At 29.1% G+C, this 23959-nt stretch overlaps 1 protein-coding gene across 1 annotated transcript in view; it reads right to left on the bottom strand.

Moving 5' to 3' along the window:
- Window positions 1-1763: 1763 nt before the first annotated feature.
- Window positions 1764-23959, bottom strand: part of LOC111620393 (zinc finger CCHC-type and RNA-binding motif-containing protein 1-like) — a 30867-nt gene continuing 8671 nt past the window's right edge. Inside the window, exons 4-8 of the mRNA XM_023362307.1 lie at window positions 22587-22674; window positions 20789-20802; window positions 20594-20681; window positions 15894-15995; window positions 1764-2045 (exon numbers count right to left, since the gene is read on the bottom strand). Of these exons, the coding sequence (XP_023218075.1) occupies window positions 1902-2045; window positions 15894-15995; window positions 20594-20681; window positions 20789-20802; window positions 22587-22674 (436 nt within the window). The 3' untranslated portion in view covers window positions 1764-1901. The remainder of the gene's footprint in view (window positions 2046-15893; window positions 15996-20593; window positions 20682-20788; window positions 20803-22586; window positions 22675-23959) is intronic.

The following is a 23959-nucleotide window of genomic DNA, read 5'->3' as shown; positions in this document are numbered from 1 at the left end:
CTTGATATAAAAAAATCAATTTTGGATATCGATATTTACACGAAACGAATCCCCTAAATTAAATTCCTGGATCCGCCTCTGAATCTCATTATCTTGTTAATATTGAATTTAATGTAATAACTTAATAATGTAGCTTTGTTAATGTATTTTAATATATAACCAGTGTTTTCATTTCACTTTGTCATTTTATTAGTATCTGTCGGTTCAAATAAAAAATAGTGTGCAATAAGGCTAGGGGGATGTGGGCTGTATTAGGAAAATGTATTTTTATTATTAGGAACTATTATAATAATTTGTTGTTGTTATTGATTTTGATTAAAATTATCAATATCAATTATAGAATCTTCTATTTTCGATGATTCCTACTGTTTCAAAGCAACGTGACGAGGCAAGTGAGAGAATCAAAACATGAAGATGGTCTTGAGAGTTAGTTTTTCAACTAGTAGCACTAACTAAATCATTGAATAAAAAGACTTTTTCTTTTGTCACTTCAATGCATTTTTTTCATGATTTACAACGTGGGCTATATTGAGAACAGCGTTCCCAATAAGGACCCCTTGTCAGTTTTCACATTTAATCGTTTTTACACGAGTCTTCAGAAACAGGTATTTTTTCATAGTTACCCATTAGCCTTTCTAGGAGGTAGCTTAATCATTTCTTGAAAAAATAGTGAAAAATAATAGTTTAAACCTAGTCAAATCGTAATGGCCCTCTTACCATAGTAAAAATTACAAAATTTTTGGAGTCTGACCAAGAAAAAAGTAACTTGAAAGCGCGAAAAGACATTTCAGATGTTGATTATGCCTCGTGTCACAGTCAGAACGAATTCTCTTATAAAAATGAAATAAAACAGTGCAAATAGATGGTTTTATCTCGATTAATATAAATAAAATTATAAGAATTATTTCGCTTTTGTTATGTAATACTGACAAGAACTGTGTATTGACTGGGTAAAATGTACGCGCGTTACAAATACAAACGACTATTAATTTCGCAACTACAAAATGCCCACAATCGAACAATTTTTCGTAAATAAATACGCAGTTCTAAATTACTACTGTGGAATAGATTGGGTGAGCAAAGGGAATAAGAATATGAAAACATTTTATAACGAAAGTGATAGGAAAGTCTTTCCGGATGTTAAGAGCGACAATAGATGAGGAATCTGGATTCTGAAAAATGTGAACGAAATAAACAGCTTATTGGTAATTTGTCCCCCCGAGTAACATCATAATTAGAAAACACGAGTAAGAAATAATTTTATCGGTCTATTTAATCAGCTTGCGATGGGCAATATTTCGAATATTTTGAAATATTCAAATAGAATCGGTCAATACTTTCGACACGCAGTTTTACTTTTCCATTTAAGAAAGTTCACAAAGAATTACGATCGAATCTAATTGGTCTTCGCATCTGAGGATTGATTTTTAAAAATAGCACCGGCGAAACGAATGTCATTTTGTCTGCAGGTAGGAGGTGAACCGAACTATTTCCTTTGCAACCAATTACACCATTTGAATGTGAGAAACAAACGAGCCGAGAGGAAATAATTCTATTTCTATTGCAATTTACACAGCGGAGAATACGATGCAGCGTTTAAGAATTATTCTTTCCGCTTTCAATTTATTATACGTAAAGGAATTAAATTAGTGGCCGATCTCCAATTAAAATTAAATTAAAATTTTTATCGTGCTTCTCGGTTATTATCACTATTATAAAGCCAAACCGTTATTGTTGTTTAATTCCAGAAAAATGTATTAATAATTTTTAATTACGTTACGTAACAACACTGACTGGGATAATTTCTCTGTCCTTCTATTTATTTACTTTTTAATGTTTATATTTACAAAGGTGGTGAATGTTTGCTTGCTTCTATTTACATAATTTTAAAACGACAAAAATTAATTATCTTCGATCTCTTCTTCGTCGCTAAAATACGAACTCTGGCGGAAGCGAAGCTTTTTGGCGTTGGAAGGGGAAGAGTTACTCGACATGCCTTCCGCGTTCTCCCTGTTCTTTCGCTTCTCTTCTTCTACTAGTTGCTGCTACAAAATGAATTTTAAAATCGTCAGTAATATCTTGAGACCCTTTCGAAGTCCCGAAAAATTATTATTACGCGACTTTCAATATTAACTTTTATTTCTAAATAATTTTATTTATATTTAATTACAAGGTAAACTTTCGAAAAAGTAAGATCGTTTATACTCGTACATTTATATAAACCACGTAGCCTACCTTTACCGAAATGTTAAGGGAGGAAATTACTCTATCGTAATATCAAAGATAGTAAAAGAAATAACGTTCTTCTATTACTACTGTTCTTTTGCCAGTAGCGTTTTAAACCGATACCAGTAAAAATTCGTAAAAATATATTTATTGTAGGCAGATAAATATAAAGATATTAGAAATGAACTGAAAATACGATTAACAATTGTAACAATTAATACGAGCAATTATTTATTGTGACACGGTCACAATGCCGGGCTGCAATTTTTAATCACATTTTTTTTTAATTTAACATATATGCTCTCCACCCCAAATTAGCAAAGTCTTGTCACTGTACAGTACATAATACTTTTCCTGCTAGCAATAGAGTCGTGGTCATCTAACTCCTTTTTGTGGAAAATGTTTGAATTGAAATAGCGTTGGTTTCCGGTTTGCATCAGAAGTTCGTATATAGTAAGTCGGTTGGATTTGAGGTTTTGTGGCACAAGGGCCTAGGTAGGCCAAAAAGTCGTATATAGTTAATCGGGGTCTCCTGTCCCTAATTTTTCCATATCTGGTCTCCGCTTTCATCTATCTAACTCCGTTCTCGAGATTAAGGAAGGGCAGACAACAGACGTACGACATTAGGAATTTATAGGTCTACAATTTTTTCAAAATGCAATCCAATAACACCAAATTATTGGAAAAAATATCAATCAAGAGAAATTATTTTTAACGTAACAAAATACAATAAATAAATAAATTTACCAAGACGAAACTCTTTTGACTGATATATAAATTATAATAGATCTGCTAAAGCGAAAAACAAGAAATGTAGCAAACAAATGTAGCCAGCCTTACATTTCTCATTCTTTTGTTTCGTCATTTCGACTAGGGACGGACAGAAGAGCGTGACTCTCTTTATCTAAAAGAATTATATAAATCGGACGATAGAATTTGAAAGATAAAGTAAGGATGTGAAAAATCGGTAGAAACATTTTTTCCGATGTCTTGACATTATATTTATGATTTTCCACACATGAAGAAGACATTTTCTCTTCATTCGTTCCCAGTTCTACAGCGACCGAACGAGACGTTTTCTCTCTCAATCTTATCGTTTCTTTCACTGATCGACGAGATATTCCTTAAGTCGTGTTTTCCCGGGAATGACGTCTTATAATATTTCTCGCTCGTTTGTCGGTTCAATATACTCTGACCCGAAGACAATAATTAAAAGAGAAATAATGTTTAATGGCTAGCACTCGTCTGACTTAACTAATAATTAGTTACGCCAGATGAACAAAACCCAATAACTGTTTTCGTCGGAATTAAAAATGTCTGGTGTCTGCTGATAAAACTTACATCGGCACATAAGGACGGGTTTTAGTATTCGTACAAAATTAATAAAACCACAAATATTCTATTATCTAGTCACATTCAAAACAGTGAATTCGAATAAAATTATGTCGAGAAGTTCAACATAGATTAATTAATTTTTACAATGATCAAAAAAGTATTTCATCAAATGAGCGGACGATCGAATATCGGTGCGCGTTAAGCCGTGTACGAATCGACTATGCAATTGAACGATGACAGAAAAATAATTTAAAATACACCAGAATTCTTTTTATGAATTTAAAAAACTAGATATAAAAGGCGAACAACAGGACAAAAATTTTAATCGTCGCTAATCTTAAGAGGAATATTCTTAAACGGTTCGCTGCCGATATCATTTCACCTTTCAAAAAATATAACTTACAAGTTAATTAAAAGAGGAAAACACGTCGAACGAAAATAATCTGTCTGACACTCGCGTAACTTGGAAATTCTTGTTTCTTCCAAAATTCGAATATATTTTTATTCCGTTCTTGGAATATTTCCAAATTCCCGTCGTCCCTTGTTCGCTATTGATTAATTTAAGGATAAGCGCCACCGTACTACAAATACTACGAACCTCAATTGCGCCCGTTATAAGCAACCAGAATTGTAAAAGGGTCTAACGGCGCTAGAAAGGAGAACAACGCTCGTAATCAAACCGAATACGCTCAAATGCTCTCGTTCAGATGGACTTTTAATGTCGAGTCGAGTCTATGTGGTAAAATAATTCGATTAAAAACTGCAATAGATTTTGTAGTTCTGAAGAAAGCTCCAAGGTTACAAGAAACTTTTAGAAGAATGTGAAATACCTCTTAAATAAGCGTAGATCTAGCCAGACCGTAATTAAAATATATATAATATAATAAAGAAAACAAGCTGTAGTTTTGTTATTCGACCACTTATTTGACTATAAATTATTTTCCCGGGTTATATACACCATTGAAAAAACAGAGAATATTGGATAAATGAAAAGCTATGTGACAGTTTGAACAGAAACTAATCTGAGAAAATGATTTAGTGTCAAAGAAAGAGCTTGTATCGTTATCTGATTCTATAGAAATCTAATATGAAAATAAATAATTTATGGTAGGAAATCAAATTCTCAAAAAATTTCGATTCACTCACCGAACAATCAAAAACAACGACTATGATGGATACTGTGATCGGAGTTTAATGATAATGACAAAGTTTTATTAATGAAATAACATCTTATATAAATGAATCTAAAATAAAATTATGATTCTATATAATTATTGTAATTAGTAAATAATGAGACTAATGTGTAACGAATGCAGTAATATTAAATGTTTTTAACATTAAAAAAAAAACAGACCAAGCTAGTAAATATAAATCTGTCATAACAGATTACAAATTATAGTTAAGTTGCCAATTTAGTATATAATTATAGATATTTTATGATTATAAATTTCAATTAAAATATATATGAAATATCAATATATGAAAGAGATTTTTAAGAATCTTATTTAAAAGATTTCTGGTAATTTTTGTAGTCATTAATAAATATATTGTCATTATCATAATTTAAATATGCAAAATTGAAATTTTGTGTGCCAAATTCTGCATAATAAGATTTGAATCCTGTTATTCAGATGATTCTATTTAAAGTTTAAATGTTACTCCTTAGAAAATATTTTATTTTCGTTTTAATAGTAGCAAGTAAGATAATTTTCATTAAATATTAATTAATTATTTGAACCACAGAGTTAGCTCAACTCATGGATCAAGAAGCAGATGTACAGGAAACAAATTCTGTTTACTCTTGACAGAACAAAGGTAGTGTTGTTGCTTTTTCTAAAAAGTTTAATCTAAGGGGCCCTGCAGCTACATATTAGTTAAAGCTTATAAACTATTGACAACTGACAATCTGAAAAAGGGATAGAATAAAGTCTGTTCAAATTTGGAAAACCTAGAAGAAATTGTTCAGAATGAAGAAGTTAGTGATTTACCTACATGTTTCAATCAATTCCTGGATTTGAAGAGTGATGATGCTTATAACTTGTTAGTGAAATGATGCAAATAAAAAGTGGTTTCAAGTCTTCACTGACAATGAGATTGTGGTAGGTATGAGTAATCTGCTAAAAATGAAATGAATGAATAGGACACTGAAAAAATATAATTGGATAAAAATATGAATGAAAATGTTATAAATCAAATGAAATAGATTGTGTTCCAAGAGGAAACAAATAACTGAATCTATATAGTATACAACAGCTTTAAAAGTTCAAAATATATTGATGAATACAGTAAAATTTAATTCTGTTACAAAAAGAAAGAAAATAATGCAGTGGTAACCTCTTCTTCCTATTGATTTAAAGTATTTTATTAACCTTTAAATCAAAAATAAAATGTAAATCTCCAGTTCTGAAAAAAAATGTCTTTAATGTAGATAAATAAAAGAAAACTGATTATTTATTGTTCTGGTATTATCATTGAGTTGGTGGAAATTTTAATCACCATCATTATTTGATACACTTCGTAACAGAATGAAAAAACATTTTATATAGTTTATTATTGGAGATGATGCAAGTTTTATATCACTCATANTCTAAAAATTACTGGCACGATTTCAAAAATACCAGAATATATTATTATTATTAATTAGCGTTTCTCAAACGAGATCCCGTGATCCCGATTGTTTTTTTCAACCCCAGGAAATTATTCTCATCCCGAGAAATCCCGCAAATTTCTTAAAAATTCACTTTTTTCTTATTTTGTGTTAAGGTTGAGGAAATTTTGCAAATAGAAATTATAATTAACTCACAAACTGTCAGAAAACATTTGTATTTATTAATTTTAAACCTAATTATTAGTTTTTTTTTAAATTTTGTTCGTTATGGCACGTCAGAAATGGTCAATAATCAGCACGTAGCTTATTTGTGGCAGGACTCTGAAAATTCTTTACTTGTCGGAACTTGTAATATCTGGGACAATTGTGCTTATGCTGTCTTAATTTTTAACCATGCCCGGTAGATTCGATAACTGCTTAACGCCAGGTTGTGCAAATTGGGCAAGGATTCAAACGAGTACGATGTCTGCAAGTATGAAGTTTTTCTTCATAAACCTGATTATTAAAACCAAACGAATTGCCGAATTATCGGGCTATCAGCTTGATGCCGCTATTAAAGCAGCCGATGTAGACAAATCAAGAATACTAGACAGCAAAAGAAGTACTACACTCTCGAAAACGAACTCGAAATCTTCCAAGCTACAAGTGAAAAAAGCATATAACATCTGTCTTCTCTTAAATGCATTAAAGACGATTCCACTAACATCAATTAAATCGGAAAGGGCATGCTCGGTAGCAGGACTTTTCATTATTAAAATAAGAACCAGAATGACTGATTGTAGTATTGACCATCTTATTATAAAAATTTACAATAATATTNGACTACTGCCCCCTCTTCAGTAGAAAGTTACAAAAACTTTGAAAAAATATATTTACAATTATTTTAAAAAATTATTACAATTTTTTTTCACATTATCTCTTACCCATACTACTTAAATACATTCATTTGTACTTTCTCAAAAATGTACATAGACTATTCCATCCCCCAATACATAAAACTGGTTCTAAAAATATCTACAATTTACTTTTTTGTAAAACTATTATAATAATTTGTTAAAAACTCTTACCTAAGGGACTCAACATATCTTGTTTTCCCCCTTTTTTTTCAGTGTTTTAATACATACACTGAAAGAGCTCTAACATCAACCTAAGTTTTTTGTATAAAAAACACTAACTTCTCTGCTGTTATTTAATTTTAATTAATTTACTTGCACACCATCTAGCTCAAATATCAGATACTATGATTTATCTTTAATTTATCATAAATTATCATTCGTTTTATTTCCAATATTCCATTCGTTTTATTTCCAATGTTTGTTAATTTTCATATGACTGTCTTTTATAATAATTCACTTCATTATTTTTTCAATTTTTACTGATTATAAACTAATTTTACAACCATTTCACTGATAACATTTCACCACTGCTGACTTTCCATAATTATATTTTATTGCTCTAATGTGTTCTGAAACTCTTACACCCTAATTTTATTTTTGTTTCAGCATGTTGATTACTTTTAACTATTGTTATTCTTTGTTCTAATTTAAGCCATTTTTTGTACAATTACTTTTTGGGTAATTATTTAATAAAAACATATTAATAATTGACTTTATTTCTTTTTCTTGTTATATACTTTTTGTTGTTCTATTTTTAATTTTATTAAATTAATATACGCTTAAAAAAAGTTTTTATAACCTTCTACTGAAGAGGGGTAGTGGTCTAGTGGTATGAAATGCTAATAAATAGCACAACATAGAGAATTGTGTTACAATAAATATCTGAAAAAACAATTGTTGTTTTCTAATTCTTGTTCCTTCTCCTTGATGTAACAAATCCTTAAATAAAGTAAGATTCTCTTGGACATTTTTATATTACTTAGTATCATAGTACACTTTTTACTTATTAAACAGCCTTCTTGATAAAAAGCACTGAGTTCAGCGTTAATACGATTTTTCTTGTATCGCAAGTAATTTTTGCCACCGTTTTTGTAGCTTCAGTAACATGAAAAAAGAGTTTTTCGCAGTTTCCATTATGTATAGAAATAGATAAATAAATAAAACTCACGTCAAAATTGTTTAGCCTTCTTGATAAAAAGCACTGAGTTCAGCGTTAATACGATTTTTCTTGTATCGCAAGTAATTTTTGCCACAGTTTTTGTAGCTTCAGTAACATGAAAAAAGAGCATGTTGCAAGGCTTTAATACGTTGGTGATAACCAACGTATTAAAGCCTTGCAACACCCCCACACTGGATTTGCCCCCTTTGTGGATCAGTTTGTACAGTTATATAAAGTATCGCAACTAAATCCACAATATATAGGCGTATAACGCATGCGCAACATAAACGTGCATGTTTTTTATTTAAATATCTGTTTATATTCTACCGCGCATATTTTTATTTAAATATCTGTTTATATTCTACCGTTGCTATCATTCCAAATTTGCTATTTAAGATTGGAATGTTTTTTAAAAATTTTGTATTCAAAAAAGGTTCTAATGACCTGAAGAAGACGAAAGTGTATATCGTCGAAAGCGCTCGTCAATTTAGTGACATAGGTGTCTGCTTGAGGATTGAAGTCTGGTCTGACATTTGTAGTAATAGGTTTTTGTTTTTGCTTAAATTCATAAAAATATTTTTTTCACACATATATATTAAGCCCAAAATCATTATAATTTTCTAGGTCATTGCTCTTGCATTTCTGAAGTTCTTATCACACAGTGTAGAATAAAATTTAACTATAGGCATAATCCTTAAATTTTCATTCATTCTTTTGTTGTTTGTTGGACTACATGTTAATCAGTCTTACTGATTATTTGGTGAGGCAGGCTCAATTAGAAAAGAAAGAAATAAAGATTTTCACAATTTTGAATTTTTTGAATCTTAAAAATTCTAGATCAAGTTCATTACAATTTCACTTTCTCTTGCAAGTTTTTATTAAATTTATCCGAATAACTCATTAAATATACTGAAAAGAAGTCATTCAGCCAATTTTCATCTTTATATTTTACAAAGAATTTAGTCTTCTCTTGCATTTCTAAAACTTAAATTATTTATTCTCATAGGTCCCACATGCACTATTTTGAAAACTTAATTCACATTTATCTATCTTATATTTAATGCAGTGTTTTCAGATCTTGTTGTATTGATTGTTAATGCCTTTACAGAAAAATTAAATATTGATGATGGCCGAGATCATTAGATTTAATAAAATTAATAATATTTTTCATTGTTCTTTTACATTTTTTAGATTAAGGAGTTGTATATTTTTTTACATTTAATTCAGCGTAATATGGCTTTTTTTAAAATTTGGTTTATAGTTTTTCTAATACTCCAATATTTTTTCCAGTAAAATTTAGACACCCACCTGTATTTATATTGGCAATGTTTTTCCATTTTATCTTTAATTGATTCATTAACTTACTTAAAGCAGTTAACAGATCTTCATTGGTGGTTCTCTCTTTCAATTGTTGCAATCCTTGCTAATTTCTGAACTATTTCTCTAATACAAAAGACAATTGAGCTTTGTCAATAGTTTTGGAGTTTTCATCCAAAACTGGCAACATATATTAAAAATTTTTATACTTACTTTACAAATTGAAAAAATACATCTGAAATTTCATCTATTTATTACTATAGAAAGCTTTGGCAAACTTACATCTTTAAACATTTTTTCCCCAGGTTATAATTATCTAATCATCATCCACCATCATCATATATTCCTTTAAAAATTGTTCCTCTCCAAAAACTTATTTCTCTTCATAACACTTAGCACAGCTAATTAACTTTTATCATTTTAGTTGCTATGAATTTTCTTTTAAAAAATTTTCTGCTATCTGTTTAAAATATTGGGTTGTTCAAAAAGTAATTTCATTTTTTTGCGAAAAAAAAAAAATTTTTTCTTATAACATATAAATATTATATACCCGTGTTACCCGTGGCTTCGCCTGCGCGGATTTTGCAATTTCATAGAAATAACCCTCCCTCAGTACTTCACTAAGATTCTCAATTATTAATTGTTACTAATTTGGTAAAATTACTGATTTTTATTTGTTTCAAACTATGGAATGCACCTAAATTCAAGTTTCAAATGTTATAGGATTCCAAGATATGATAAATCTGAGTTTAATTTTTTTTTTGAGACATAAATGACGTTAACTGAAAATTTCTAAAGTATAAATATTTACAGGAAAATAGAGTTTCAGTTACTCCAGTACCTCTTTGTAAACCATGTTTATGGTACTGCCTTTCGGGGCTAAGACTTTTTAAGTCTTAATCCTCTCCCTCTCCCCCCATAGTGAAATTTCCAAAAATCCCTTTTTAGTGTGCATTATCATTGTGTTCCTTACTAAAATGCAGTTAAAAACAAAAAGGTGCATCTAAAATAGTACAATAGAAGCTGTTCTTCAGGTTAAGCCTTAATCCTTTCCTTCCCACAGGGGAGGAATTTCAAAACATCCCTTCATAGTGTGCATATTCATGACGTACCCTAACTTTGTACCAAATTTCACATCTAGGTTCAGCGGTTTGCTCTGGGCAATGATGAATCAATCAGTCAGTCAGTCAGGACATGTAATTTTATATATATATAGATTTTATTGAATTATATATTGACCATTTTTGTCCAATACCTGTTGCCATCTTTCTGGTAGAAGCATGATTCTATGTTCATAAAAGTTTTGATCTTTGCTTACAAAAAAACTGATTCAAGTGATTTTTGACATCCTTATTTGAAGTAAATGTTTTATCATTTAAAAAATTTTGTAGGACCAGAACAAGTAATAATCTGAGGATGCCAGATCTGGCAAATATGATAGATGTGGTACATTCCATCCAAGCTGTAACAGTTTCTGATGAGTTACCAAACTTGTATGAGGTCTGGCATTATCATGGTGAAACACTACACCTTTTCTGTTGATCAATTCTGGCCTTCTCTGTTTGATGGTATCACTCTATTTGTCCAGTTGACGGCAGTACACTTTCAAATCAATTGTGGAATCGTCTGATAGAATCTCAAAAAAAAAAAATTCCCTTAAAATCCCACTAAACACAGAACTTTACTTTTTTTGATGAATATCAGCTTTTAAAGTGCTTTGAACCAACTCATCTCTTCTACTCCATGATCACTTGTGTTAGACATTGTTATAAACAATCCATTTTTCGTCACCAGTTATGATTCACTTCAAAAATGAATCATTTTCTTGATGCTTGAAAAGTTAATCACAAATGAAACTAAACCAAGACATTTCAAGTGATCATAAATGGTTGAATTCGACAAATTTTATCTCTTAGTGATTTCTCAAGTTGTTATTCGGCAGCTTGCTTCAATTAATACCTATTTTGTTTCATGAGCTTCAACTGGCCTTCCAGAATGTGGTGCATCTTCAATATCAAAACTGCCAGAAAAAATTTTGCGAACTAGTCATGACACTGTCACTGTCATATACGTCACACAATTTTTTTTTGCTTAAATAGCATTTTTACCTTTTTGGTAATAAAAAAGTAAAATATGCTAAAAATGCAGCTTTCAATTTTCAATATTTGATGGGACAGAAAAAAACAATTGCACAGAATCAAACAAAACTTTTTACAAATAAGCGTTGAAATGTCAGCTGTTAAAATATATAATGATTGATGACAATATGGTTTAAAATGAAATTGGCAGATAAAAATACAACAAATCCCTCTGGTGGTAAAAACACAAAATTATTTTCCAAACTCAATATTTAATAGTTTGACAGCCTTACTTTTCAATTCCTTTTATGAAAAATTAATAAACTTTTCAGAATATTTTTGTTGAAAAGTATCTTTTTACATTGTATTCTTTAAACATCATGTTTCCAAATCAAATAAATTGCATTGCTCTGAATTGACATTAAAAGATTTAAAGCTCCAACTTTAAAACTTCTTGCATTTAGCATTAACTTTTCTTTTCTTAATGCATCATAGATAATCTAAAAACAAATACTCCTATATGGTTTCATTAAAATAACAGAGTAAAATTATATTTATAAGCAGGACAAAATTAATTTTTAATTATTACTATTATTTAATATATTGCTAAAAATTTTTCCAATATTTAGAACTAGCAAAAATTAAATTTCTCAAAACAAAAATTTCATATAATTTTTAATTTGGTTTTTGCACTTCTTCTCCTTCTTTATCTTTGCCTTTTCCCACGTTTATATGGGTCGACATTTCTTTCTCTAATACGTTTTTTCCATTTCTCCCTATCAAGGGCTTCTCTCTTAAGTCCCCTCTGGTTCAAGTCTTCTTCCAAAGCATCTTTGGTCTTCCTCTTTTCCTCTTACTGCCAGTTTTCCAATGTTCTTTCCAACATAATTGTCACTTCTTTGCTCTACGTGGCCAAACCATCTCAACCTACATTCTTGCATCTTTTTGCTCAAGGGGCCCACCTTAACAGAATCTCTAATAAAATCATTCCTTATTCTATCCTTCCTTGACACTCCACACATCCATCTCAACATTCTTATCTCTGCCACCTCCATCTTTCTTTCTTGGGTTTTTGTTATTGCCCATGTCTCAGCTCCATATAACATTGCAGGTCTAACAACTGATTCATACAATTTTCCTTTCAGATTGCAGCTAACTTTCTTGTTGCATAACACACCACTCAGCTTCCTCCAGTTCATCCATCCACATTGAATTCTATGATGCACCTCAGAGTTCAATCCTTCTCCATCTCGACAAATGTCCCAAGATATTTAAAACTCGAAACAATAGGAAACGGCACATTTTGGATTTTAATATTACACTCATCTCTACCATTCAGAGTCATATAAGCTGTTTTAGTTCTGCTAATCTTCTTACCCCTTTTCTCCAAAACTTTCTCCAATCATCCAGTTTCTTCTCAGCCTTGGTTTGGGATAGTTCAACAACACAATATCATCCCCAAACAGCATACTCCACAGAGCCTTATACATCATGTCACACACCAACACATCCCATTATTAGGTCAAACAAATAAGGTCTAAGGGTCGATCTCTGAAGGGTCAAACCAACATTAACAAAGAATCCTTCTATAGTGCCCACACTACTCTTAACTTGGGACTCTGCTCCCTCGTACATTTCCTTGACAAGCCTAACATATTTTTCTGGAACATTCTTTTCCCTCAAACATCTCCATATCTCTTGCCTTGGTACCCTATCATACACTTTTCTAGATCTATGAACACCATGTGCAAATTTTCCTGCATTTCCCTATGCCTTTCCATTAACTGTTTTAGAGCAAAGATAGCATCGGTTGTACTCCTTCCCAGCAAAAAGCCAAACTGTTCCTCTCCGATCTCAGATTCCTGCCTAATTCTTCTTTCTACAATTTTCTCCCAAATCTTCATAGTATGATATGTAATGTTATCTTCATAGTATGGGATGATATCTTTATACCTCTAATTTCTGCAATTCTGTACATCCCCTTTACCTTTAAAGATTGGCACAAGAATGCTCTTCATGCATTCATCTGGGCTTCTCCTGCTGCCAGAATTTCTTCATAAGGTCCCAGAGGATATCAATTCCTTCCTTACCCAAACCTCTCCAAGCCTCAACCAGAATCTGATCAGTGCCTACCGCTTTCCCCATCTTCATTTTCCTAAGTACACTTTCCACTTCTTCTCTGTTAATATCTTGCACTACTTTTTCATTTGTCTCTCCATTCTCATATAAAGTTCTGGGGTTTTCTTCATTCAATAAATTCCTAAAATATTCTTTCCATCTTTTCCTTGGCCCTTTCGTAATCTTGTAATATCACTCCTTTATCATCTTTAATCAGTTTAATAGAGGTAAAATCTTTTTGATGCCTTATCTCTTGCTTTGGCAATTCTCATCAACTGCCTTTCACCACCTTTCCTTTTGAAAACTTTATAAGCCTCTTCTAAATCCTTTGCTTTTGCAATAGCCACCTCCTTTTTATTCATTTTATTTGCCAAATGATAAGTTTCTTATCTTCAGGCCTTCCCATCAAATCCCACCTTTTCTTTGCCTCTTTCTTTTGTTTAATTAACTGCAAATTGTACCTCAGCATTCCACCACCAAAGTTCCTTTCCTTCTGGCGATCTCTTCCCTGAAGTTTTTCCCAAAACCTCTTCTCCAACTTTCAAAATGCAATTACTATTCAGCAACCACCATGTTTGCTGGATTTCTTTTAACACTTTTACCTTTCCTTAAACTCTTTCCTTAATTCTTCCTCTTTCAATCTCCGCCATTTGATCCTTTGTTCAATTTGGCTAACACAATTCTTACAACGGCCCATAGGAAAGTCACAATTCACCAGGAGGACTCTGTTGTGCAGCAACACTTTCTCCATTTAACACCTTACTGTTTCTCACTTCACTCAAATGTCTCCTATGGAACAAGAAAAAATCAATCTGGCTGGATCTACCTCCACTCATGTATGTAACCAGTTGGTTCGCTTTCTTCTCAAAGTAGGCGTTAACTAGTGCAAGGTCAAAAGCCATAGCATGATCAACTAGTCTTTCTCCCTCTCCATTCCTTTCTCCTACACTCCACTTCCCAAGAACTCTTCTTTCTACATTCTTCCTCTTCCCAACATGACCATTTAAATTGTACTCACAGATTAATCTCTTGTCCATAGAACACACATTATAACTTGGTCAAGATCTGTCCAAAAGTTTGTCTTTTCTTCTTCTCCACTACCTGGCTGAAGAGCGTACACACATAATCATAATGAAAATTCCACACACTTTTGCACTTTTAATTTTCTAAATTTGTTTCTCTTACATGAATAGTTTAACCAAACTGTTATCAGTACTGCTTATCAGAAGGAAAAGAGTTAATCTCGAGAATGGAGCTAGATTGAGGAAAGTCAAGACCAGACATAAAAAGTTTAGGGACAACAAGCCAAATTAACTATATATAAATGTCCAATTTGAAATGGAAGTCACATTATTTCAATTCAAAAATTTTCTTCAGAACAGAGTTAGAAAGATGATAAGAATGGTTCTTTTGATAACAGAAAAAGTATAATGTAGAGGGGCACAACACTACTAAACTCAAATGTATATATTTTAAATTAAATAAATTAAAAATTGCAGCCTGTCTTTGTGATGATGTCATAATAAATAATTACTCATTTAGCTTAGCAAAATCACTGTAAGAAAGAAAAAAGTTAAAATAGTCACAGTTCCTTTCTCAATGAGCTATACAACTAACTGATGGTTTTGGAGAATTTTTAAAGGCATTCCATTTATGGTCACAAATAAAATTCTATGAAATAAACCTTAAATAAATAACTCTTAGAAATAATAACTAGTTCCCTGAATATTATTGTCTCAATGAAATTTGAATTTTAAGAAAATAAGAAACTTAAGTTTTATTCTAATTACTGTTAAAACCTCTTAACATTTCTAATCCTCAAATATTTTAAATAAAATTCTGTTATAATGCTTTTTCTATTTTCATTCAATGCAGATGAAATAAAAGGTGAACTAAATTTCCACCTCTTCTCTATGTTATTATACACTGCAATCAGATATTTCATCAAATTTATGATATGTTTATTATATAATAAACAAACATTTGGAAATTCATTTTAACTTTAAGAAAAGGCAGTTGAATTAGTAAAAATCAGTCATAATAATGTAACTAATACAGTTAAATTTTATTTAAATTTTAACTTAAACTTTGTTTTTATTATTAGCTTATTTTCTCATGCCTATGGATTCATTTCATTATTCTAATTTTCAAATTACCTGATACTGAATAGCAGAACTTAAACTTTCTAACGCTGGATCTTCACCTTCATCATCATCACTACATTCTTCTTCTTCATCTTCTTCTCTAATTTTNTGTAACTTACGTTGCATACATATTTATTCAATAACAAGATTAGCCATAGTGATTAGCTTTGGATAGGATTAAAATCTAAAGCTACTCACTATATCAGGGGTGGCCAACAGTTTTTGCCCCCGAGCCAGATTGGAAAGAAAACTTTTTCAATGGGCCGAACCAGAGGTTGCCCTAGGAAGATTTTGAGGTGGTGCGAGATCTCATTGTGATCTCGCACCACCTCAAAATCTATCTACAATTGGTGGTGCGAGAGCTATCTACAATTCAGTCTCCCGTAGAGACTGAATTGTAGATAGAAATTACAGATACATTTCTCACATTATCATGCTTTATCAACACTCTATGCTGAACTTAAGAGATTTGTAATGGAGGGTTAACTCTAAACGCATGGTGAGTTGTTGATCTTTTTTTTTTTTTTATTTTTAGGTGTCGGAATTTTTCATTGAGCTATTTTGAAAGATTGATCGCGGGCCACATAAATTCATTATGTGGCCCATGACCATATTCATATGGCCTGCAGATCTGGCCCGCAGCCAGATCCGCTAAGGATGCAGGCCTGCACTATATCCTTAACCTTATCCTATCCAGAGCTACAGTGTTATGCAATAAATAATGAAAAGTTTAGACAATCTAAAATTGCTAAGATTTAAAATTTCAAAGCAATTAGATTATTAAAAGCCTAAATAAAACTGAAATGTTTTAAAAAAGAATTATACATAATAAAAATTATCAAATGACAAACAAATCAAAATATTTTCTTGAATCTAAAATAAAAGAATGTTGAACATATTAATAAGAAAATTACAGTATATTTAAAAGATAAATATGTGTAAGGTTGGTAGAGATATTCTTTCCTATGTCATGACATACATTTATGATTTTCCATATATAATGCATGTTATTTTTACATTAAGGATTTTTATGGAATTGTGAAAGCAATATTGACAAAATTGTGGTAAATGATAGAAAACTTTGAGATTCATATAGTATTAAAATATTGGAATTTTTGACTTGGTGGAAACAAAGATAAAAATTTTCCATAGACATAACATTAAAAAAACTCACATTTTGTTTTTTTTACTTGATTTCCACTGAGTCAAAAATGCTAATATTTTAGTATTATATACATCTCAAAGTGTTCTATCATTTACTATGATTTAGTCAATGTTGCTCTCACAATGTTATAAAAAATAGCTTTATGAAATGATATCATTTAACCTAAATGTTGTTTTGTAATATTTTTTAAAGACATTATTTATCTGCTATGGAGATTTAGAATTTAAAAACAAGAATAAGTTCAACAAAACAGTTACAATGATATTTCTAACTTTTAAATTTCTCTAATCAAATTATTTCTTCCCAATTAGAAAAGTTTCCTCTCTTCATTTATTTGGTACAGAAATAAAAACAATTTCATTAATAACTGTTACAAAACAAATCATAAAAGAAAAACAGAGCCTGATAAATATAATTACACTATGTTTGTTTGTTCTTCAATTTTATGTTTTATTTATACTTTAAACGTGTGCTTATTTTATGGTATATGTCTTGCTAAAAATCTTTAAATGTTGAATAAATTGAATTTTAATTATTTTTTAACATGTTAAGACTTTCATTGGAAAAAATACACTACATGGCAAATATGTGTGAAATCTGTGATAGTGCTTATTATCCATTATTATTTTGTCCAGTGACACTGAAAGAAATAATTATGTTTGGACTAATTAATAGTTTGGGCCTCCATTGTATCCATAAAATGCTATTTCTAATAATTATTATAATACATGCTCAAAAATACACATTAATTTTCATTAAATCCAGCTGTATATGACCTCATTTTTATTTGTTTACATCAAGTACATGGAACTGAAGTTAACTGAAATTTAATTTCAGAATTTAGAAACAAATTGATATGTATATTTTACTTCTTCAATATATGTTATGTTATTAGTTAATAACTAATAACAAAAAAGTAAAAAACAAATTAATCTTAAAAAATCTGAATAAAATGTTACTTTGCTTTTGCACTTCTTGTAAATTTTAGGTTACCTATACCATTATGAAGAACTACGATAATATATTGTTTTTTGTCCTCATTGTACAAGTATTATCAAAATGTCCAAGAGAATCTTACTTTATTTCAGGATTTGTTACATCAAGCAGGAGTGCACAAGAATTAGATGATGATAATCATTTTTTCAGATATTCACTATAACACTGTATGCTATGCTAGTTACTAAGTATTTTGGACTATTGGACTACTGCCCCCTCTTCAGTAGAAAGTTACAAAAACTTTGAAAAAATATATTTACAATTATTTTAAAAAATTATTACAATTTTTTTTCACATTATCTCTTACCCATACTACTTAAATACATTCATTTGTACTTTCTCAAAAATGTACATAGACTATTCCATCCCGCAATACATAAAACTGGTTCTAAAAATATCTACAATTTACTTTTTTGTAAAACTATTATAATAATTTGTTAAAAACTCTTACCTAAGGGACTCAACATATCTTGTTTTCCCCCTTTTTTTTCAGTGTTTTAATACATACACTGAAAGAGCTCTAACATCAACCTAAGTTTTTTGTATAAAAAACACTAACTTCTCTGCTGTTATTTAATTTTAATTAATTTACTTGCACACCATCTAGCTCAAATATCAGATACTATGATTTATCTTTAATTTATCATAAATTATCATTCGTTTTATTTCCAATATTCCATTCGTTTTATTTCCAATGTTTGTTAATTTTCATATGACTGTCTTTTATAATAATTCACTTCATTATTTTTTCAATTTTTACTGATTTTAAACTAATTTTACAACCATTTCACTGATAACATTTCACCACTGCTGACTTTCCATAATTATATTTTATTGCTCTAATGTGTTCTGAAACTCTTACACCCTAATTTTATTTTTGTTTCAGCATGTTGATTACTTTTAACTATTGTTATTCTTTGTTCTAATTTAAGCCATTTTTTGTACAATTACTTTTTGGGTAATTATTTAATAAAAACATATTAATAATTGACTTTATTTCTTTTTCTTGTTATATACTTTTTGTTGTTCTATTTTTAATTTTATTAAATTAATATACGCTTAAAAAAAGTTTTTATAACCTTCTACTGAAGAGGGGTAGTGGTCTAGTGGTATGAAATGCTAATAAATAGNTGCCTTTTTTACTTTAATATCTGCCTACTTTAAAAAATATATATATAATAATGAAATTATATAAAATGAAGCAATAATCTATATTTCATTTCAACAGATTACAAACAAAAATTAGTTTCATTTTTGATTTTTGAGCACTAACTTCAAATTCAGGTTTGTGCAATTAAACATGAGTAAACATATTCATTATTTTTATACAGTATGTATTTATTGTCCATTGTAGTATTACATTTAACAATAATGAAATTTTGAGGTCAGTTCGTTCCAATTAATGATGGCTAAAACAGATATACAGTGACATTCTGTTGCCAGGTTATCAAATATACCAACTTATATGACAATGGAATTTTTTCTGGTTTTTTTTTGANGCTGAAGAGCGTACACACATAATCATAATGAAAATTCCACACACTTTTGCACTTTTAATTTTCTAAATTTGTTTCTCTTACATGAATAGTTTAACCAAACTGTTATCAGTACTGCTTATCAGAAGGAAAAGAGTTAATCTCGAGAATGGAGCTAGATTGAGGAAAGTCAAGACCAGACATAAAAAGTTTAGGGACAACAAGCCAAATTAACTATATATAAATGTCCAATTTGAAATGGAAGTCACATTATTTCAATTCAAAAATTTTCTTCAGAACAGAGTTAGAAAGATGATAAGAATGGTTCTTTTGATAACAGAAAAAGTATAATGTAGAGGGGCACAACACCACTAAACTCAAATGTATATATTTTAAATTAAATAAATTAAAAATTGCAGCCTGTCTTTGTGATGATGTCATAATAAATAATTACTCATTTAGCTTAGCAAAATCACTGTAAGAAAGAAAAAAGTTAAAATAGTCACAGTTCCTTTCTCAATGAGCTATACAACTAACTGATGGTTTTGGAGAATTTTTAAAGGCATTCCATTTATGGTCACAAATAAAATTCTATGAAATAAACCTTAAATAAATAACTCTTAGAAATAATAACTAGTTCCCTGAATATTATTGTCTCAATGAAATTTGAATTTTAAGAAAATAAGAAACTTAAGTTTTATTCTAATTACTGTTAAAACCTCTTAACATTTCTAATCCTCAAATATTTTAAATAAAATTCTGTTATAATGCTTTTTCTATTTTCATTCAATGCAGATGAAATAAAAGGTGAACTAAATTTCCACCTCTTCTCTATGTTATTATACACTGCAATCAGATATTTCATCAAATTTATGATATGTTTATTATATAATAAACAAACATTTGGAAATTCATTTTAACTTTAAGAAAAGGCAGTTGAATTAGTAAAAATCAGTCATAATAATGTAACTAATACAGTTAAATTTTATTTAAATTTTAACTTAAACTTTGTTTTTATTATTAGCTTATTTTCTCATGCCTATGGATTCATTTCATTATTCTAATTTTCAAATTACCTGATACTGAATAGCAGAACTTAAACTTTCTAACGCTGGATCTTCACCTTCATCATCATCACTACATTCTTCTTCTTCATCTTCTTCTCTAATTTTATAAAAAAATATTTATTTTCAATTATTTCAAAAAGTTTTAAAGCTATCAGTTATGAATAAATAAATCAAAAAGAAAATAAATAATAATAATAACTATACCTAACAGATGTACTCTGTTTTAAATTGGTTTAGCTGTTGTGTAATTGAAACTTTATGTACTTAAATTAATTGGTAATAAAATAGCATATATTGAATAAACTTTGCCTTTTTTACTTTAATATCTGCCTACTTTAAAAAATATATATATAATAATGAAATTATATAAAATGAAGCAATAATCTATATTTCATTTCAACAGATTACAAACAAAAATTAGTTTCATTTTTGATTTTTGAGCACTAACTTCAAATTCAGGTTTGTGCAATTAAACATGAGTAAACATATTCATTATTTTTATACAGTATGTATTTATTGTCCATTGTAGTATTACATTTAACAATAATGAAATTTTGAGGTCAGTTCGTTCCAATTAATGATGGCTAAAACAGATATACAGTGACATTCTGTTGCCAGGTTATCAAATATACCAACTTATATGACAATGGAATTTTTTCTGGTTTTTTTTTGATTCTCTGGACACAATTTTACACATCTTCACATGTAAAACTGTACAAATCCACCTTTTATGATTCTTTAACAAGCCATTTCAATTTTTTCAGACTATTCCTACCCTTGATTGGTTTGAAACAAGAACACTCTAATCTTACTTTGTACACTTTTATCTATATCTATTCTATATATATATATATATTAAAAGCAAAATGTTCCATTACCATGAACTGAAACTAACACTTTACAAAGAAGTGATATAAATAAAGACTCAACTATGACTGCTTGGATGAAATATCACAAATCAATCAAGACAGACAAGTACTTTATCCATACTTTCCAAAATATTATGTTTAAATTCATTTCATTTTAATTAATTAATTAATTTTGATTTTATTTTTAGTTTTAGTTTTGATGTAAAGGTCTGAGTTTTAATTATTTCATTATTTTTAAATTTAATTCTTACTTTTAGTTTTAATTAACTGGCTACCTACATGTATATAAATACAGATGAATACCCAATGCACTGATAACTTTCCCTCAAAAATGAATTGAACACGCTGACTTATCAAATTTGCTGGCATACTGGATGCAGTGTTAACAGAATTTCACTGTATTAAGAAAAACTCCAAACAATTGGTTGCACTAATGGTACAATATAACAATTAAATGTTAAATGTAATACTAAAATGGACAATAAATACAATAAATAAGATTTTTAAGAGCTCACTTGAAATATTGTATCCACGAGATACATAATGCAAATTAATGCAGTTTTTATATTTTTACAGATATATATATGCTTGACTATGATTATATCTTTAATTTCTACACTTTCTCTACTATCTNTCACAAATAAAATTCTATGAAATAAACCTTAAATAAATAACTCTTAGAAATAATAACTAGTTCCCTGAATATTATTGTCTCAATGAAATTTGAATTTTAAGAAAATAAGAAACTTAAGTTTTATTCTAATTACTGTTAAAACCTCTTAACATTTCTAATCCTCAAATATTTTAAATAAAATTCTGTTATAATGCTTTTTCTATTTTCATTCAATGCAGATGAAATAAAAGGTGAACTAAATTTCCACCTCTTCTCTATGTTATTATACACTGCAATCAGATATTTCATCAAATTTATGATATGTTTATTATATAATAAACAAACATTTGGAAATTCATTTTAACTTTAAGAAAAGGCAGTTGAATTAGTAAAAATCAGTCATAATAATGTAACTAATACAGTTAAATTTTATTTAAATTTTAACTTAAACTTTGTTTTTATTATTAGCTTATTTTCTCATGCCTATGGATTCATTTCATTATTCTAATTTTCAAATTACCTGATACTGAATAGCAGAACTTAAACTTTCTAACGCTGGATCTTCACCTTCATCATCATCACTACATTCTTCTTCTTCATCTTCTTCTCTAATTTTATAAAAAAATATTTATTTTCAATTATTTCAAAAAGTTTTAAAGCTATCAGTTATGAATAAATAAATCAAAAAGAAAATAAATAATAATAATAACTATACCTAACAGATGTACTCTGTTTTAAATTGGTTTAGCTGTTGTGTAATTGAAACTTTATGTACTTAAATTAATTGGTAATAAAATAGCATATATTGAATAAACTTTGCCTTTTTTACTTTAATATCTGCCTACTTTAAAAAATATATATATAATAATGAAATTATATAAAATGAAGCAATAATCTATATTTCATTTCAACAGATTACAAACAAAAATTAGTTTCATTTTTGATTTTTGAGCACTAACTTCAAATTCAGGTTTGTGCAATTAAACATGAGTAAACATATTCATTATTTTTATACAGTATGTATTTATTGTCCATTGTAGTATTACATTTAACAATAATGAAATTTTGAGGTCAGTTCGTTCCAATTAATGATGGCTAAAACAGATATACAGTGACATTCTGTTGCCAGGTTATCAAATATACCAACTTATATGACAATGGAATTTTTTCTGGTTTTTTTTTGATTCTCTGGACACAATTTTACACATCTTCACATGTAAAACTGTACAAATCCACCTTTTATGATTCTTTAACAAGCCATTTCAATTTTTTCAGACTATTCCTACCCTTGATTGGTTTGAAACAAGAACACTCTAATCTTACTTTGTACACTTTTATCTATATCTATTCTATATATATATATATATTAAAAGCAAAATGTTCCATTACCATGAACTGAAACTAACACTTTACAAAGAAGTGATATAAATAAAGACTCAACTATGACTGCTTGGATGAAATATCACAAATCAATCAAGACAGACAAGTACTTTATCCATACTTTCCAAAATATTATGTTTAAATTCATTTCATTTTAATTAATTAATTAATTTTGATTTTATTTTTAGTTTTAGTTTTGATGTAAAGGTCTGAGTTTTAATTATTTCATTATTTTTAAATTTAATTCTTACTTTTAGTTTTAATTAACTGGCTACCTACATGTATATAAATACAGATGAATACCCAATGCACTGATAACTTTCCCTCAAAAATGAATTGAACACGCTGACTTATCAAATTTGCTGGCATACTGGATGCAGTGTTAACAGAATTTCACTGTATTAAGAAAAACTCCAAACAATTGGTTGCACTAATGGTACAATATAACAATTAAATGTTAAATGTAATACTAAAATGGACAATAAATACAATAAATAAGATTTTTAAGAGCTC

This window comes from Centruroides sculpturatus, unplaced genomic scaffold, assembly GCF_000671375.1.
Source record: "Centruroides sculpturatus isolate CEXI.00-Female unplaced genomic scaffold, Cexi_2.0 scaffold209, whole genome shotgun sequence".
Taxonomy (NCBI): Eukaryota; Metazoa; Arthropoda; class Arachnida; order Scorpiones; family Buthidae; genus Centruroides; species Centruroides sculpturatus.
Note: the sequence above shows the minus strand (reverse complement) of the source record. Positions and strands in the feature narration are given on the sequence as shown.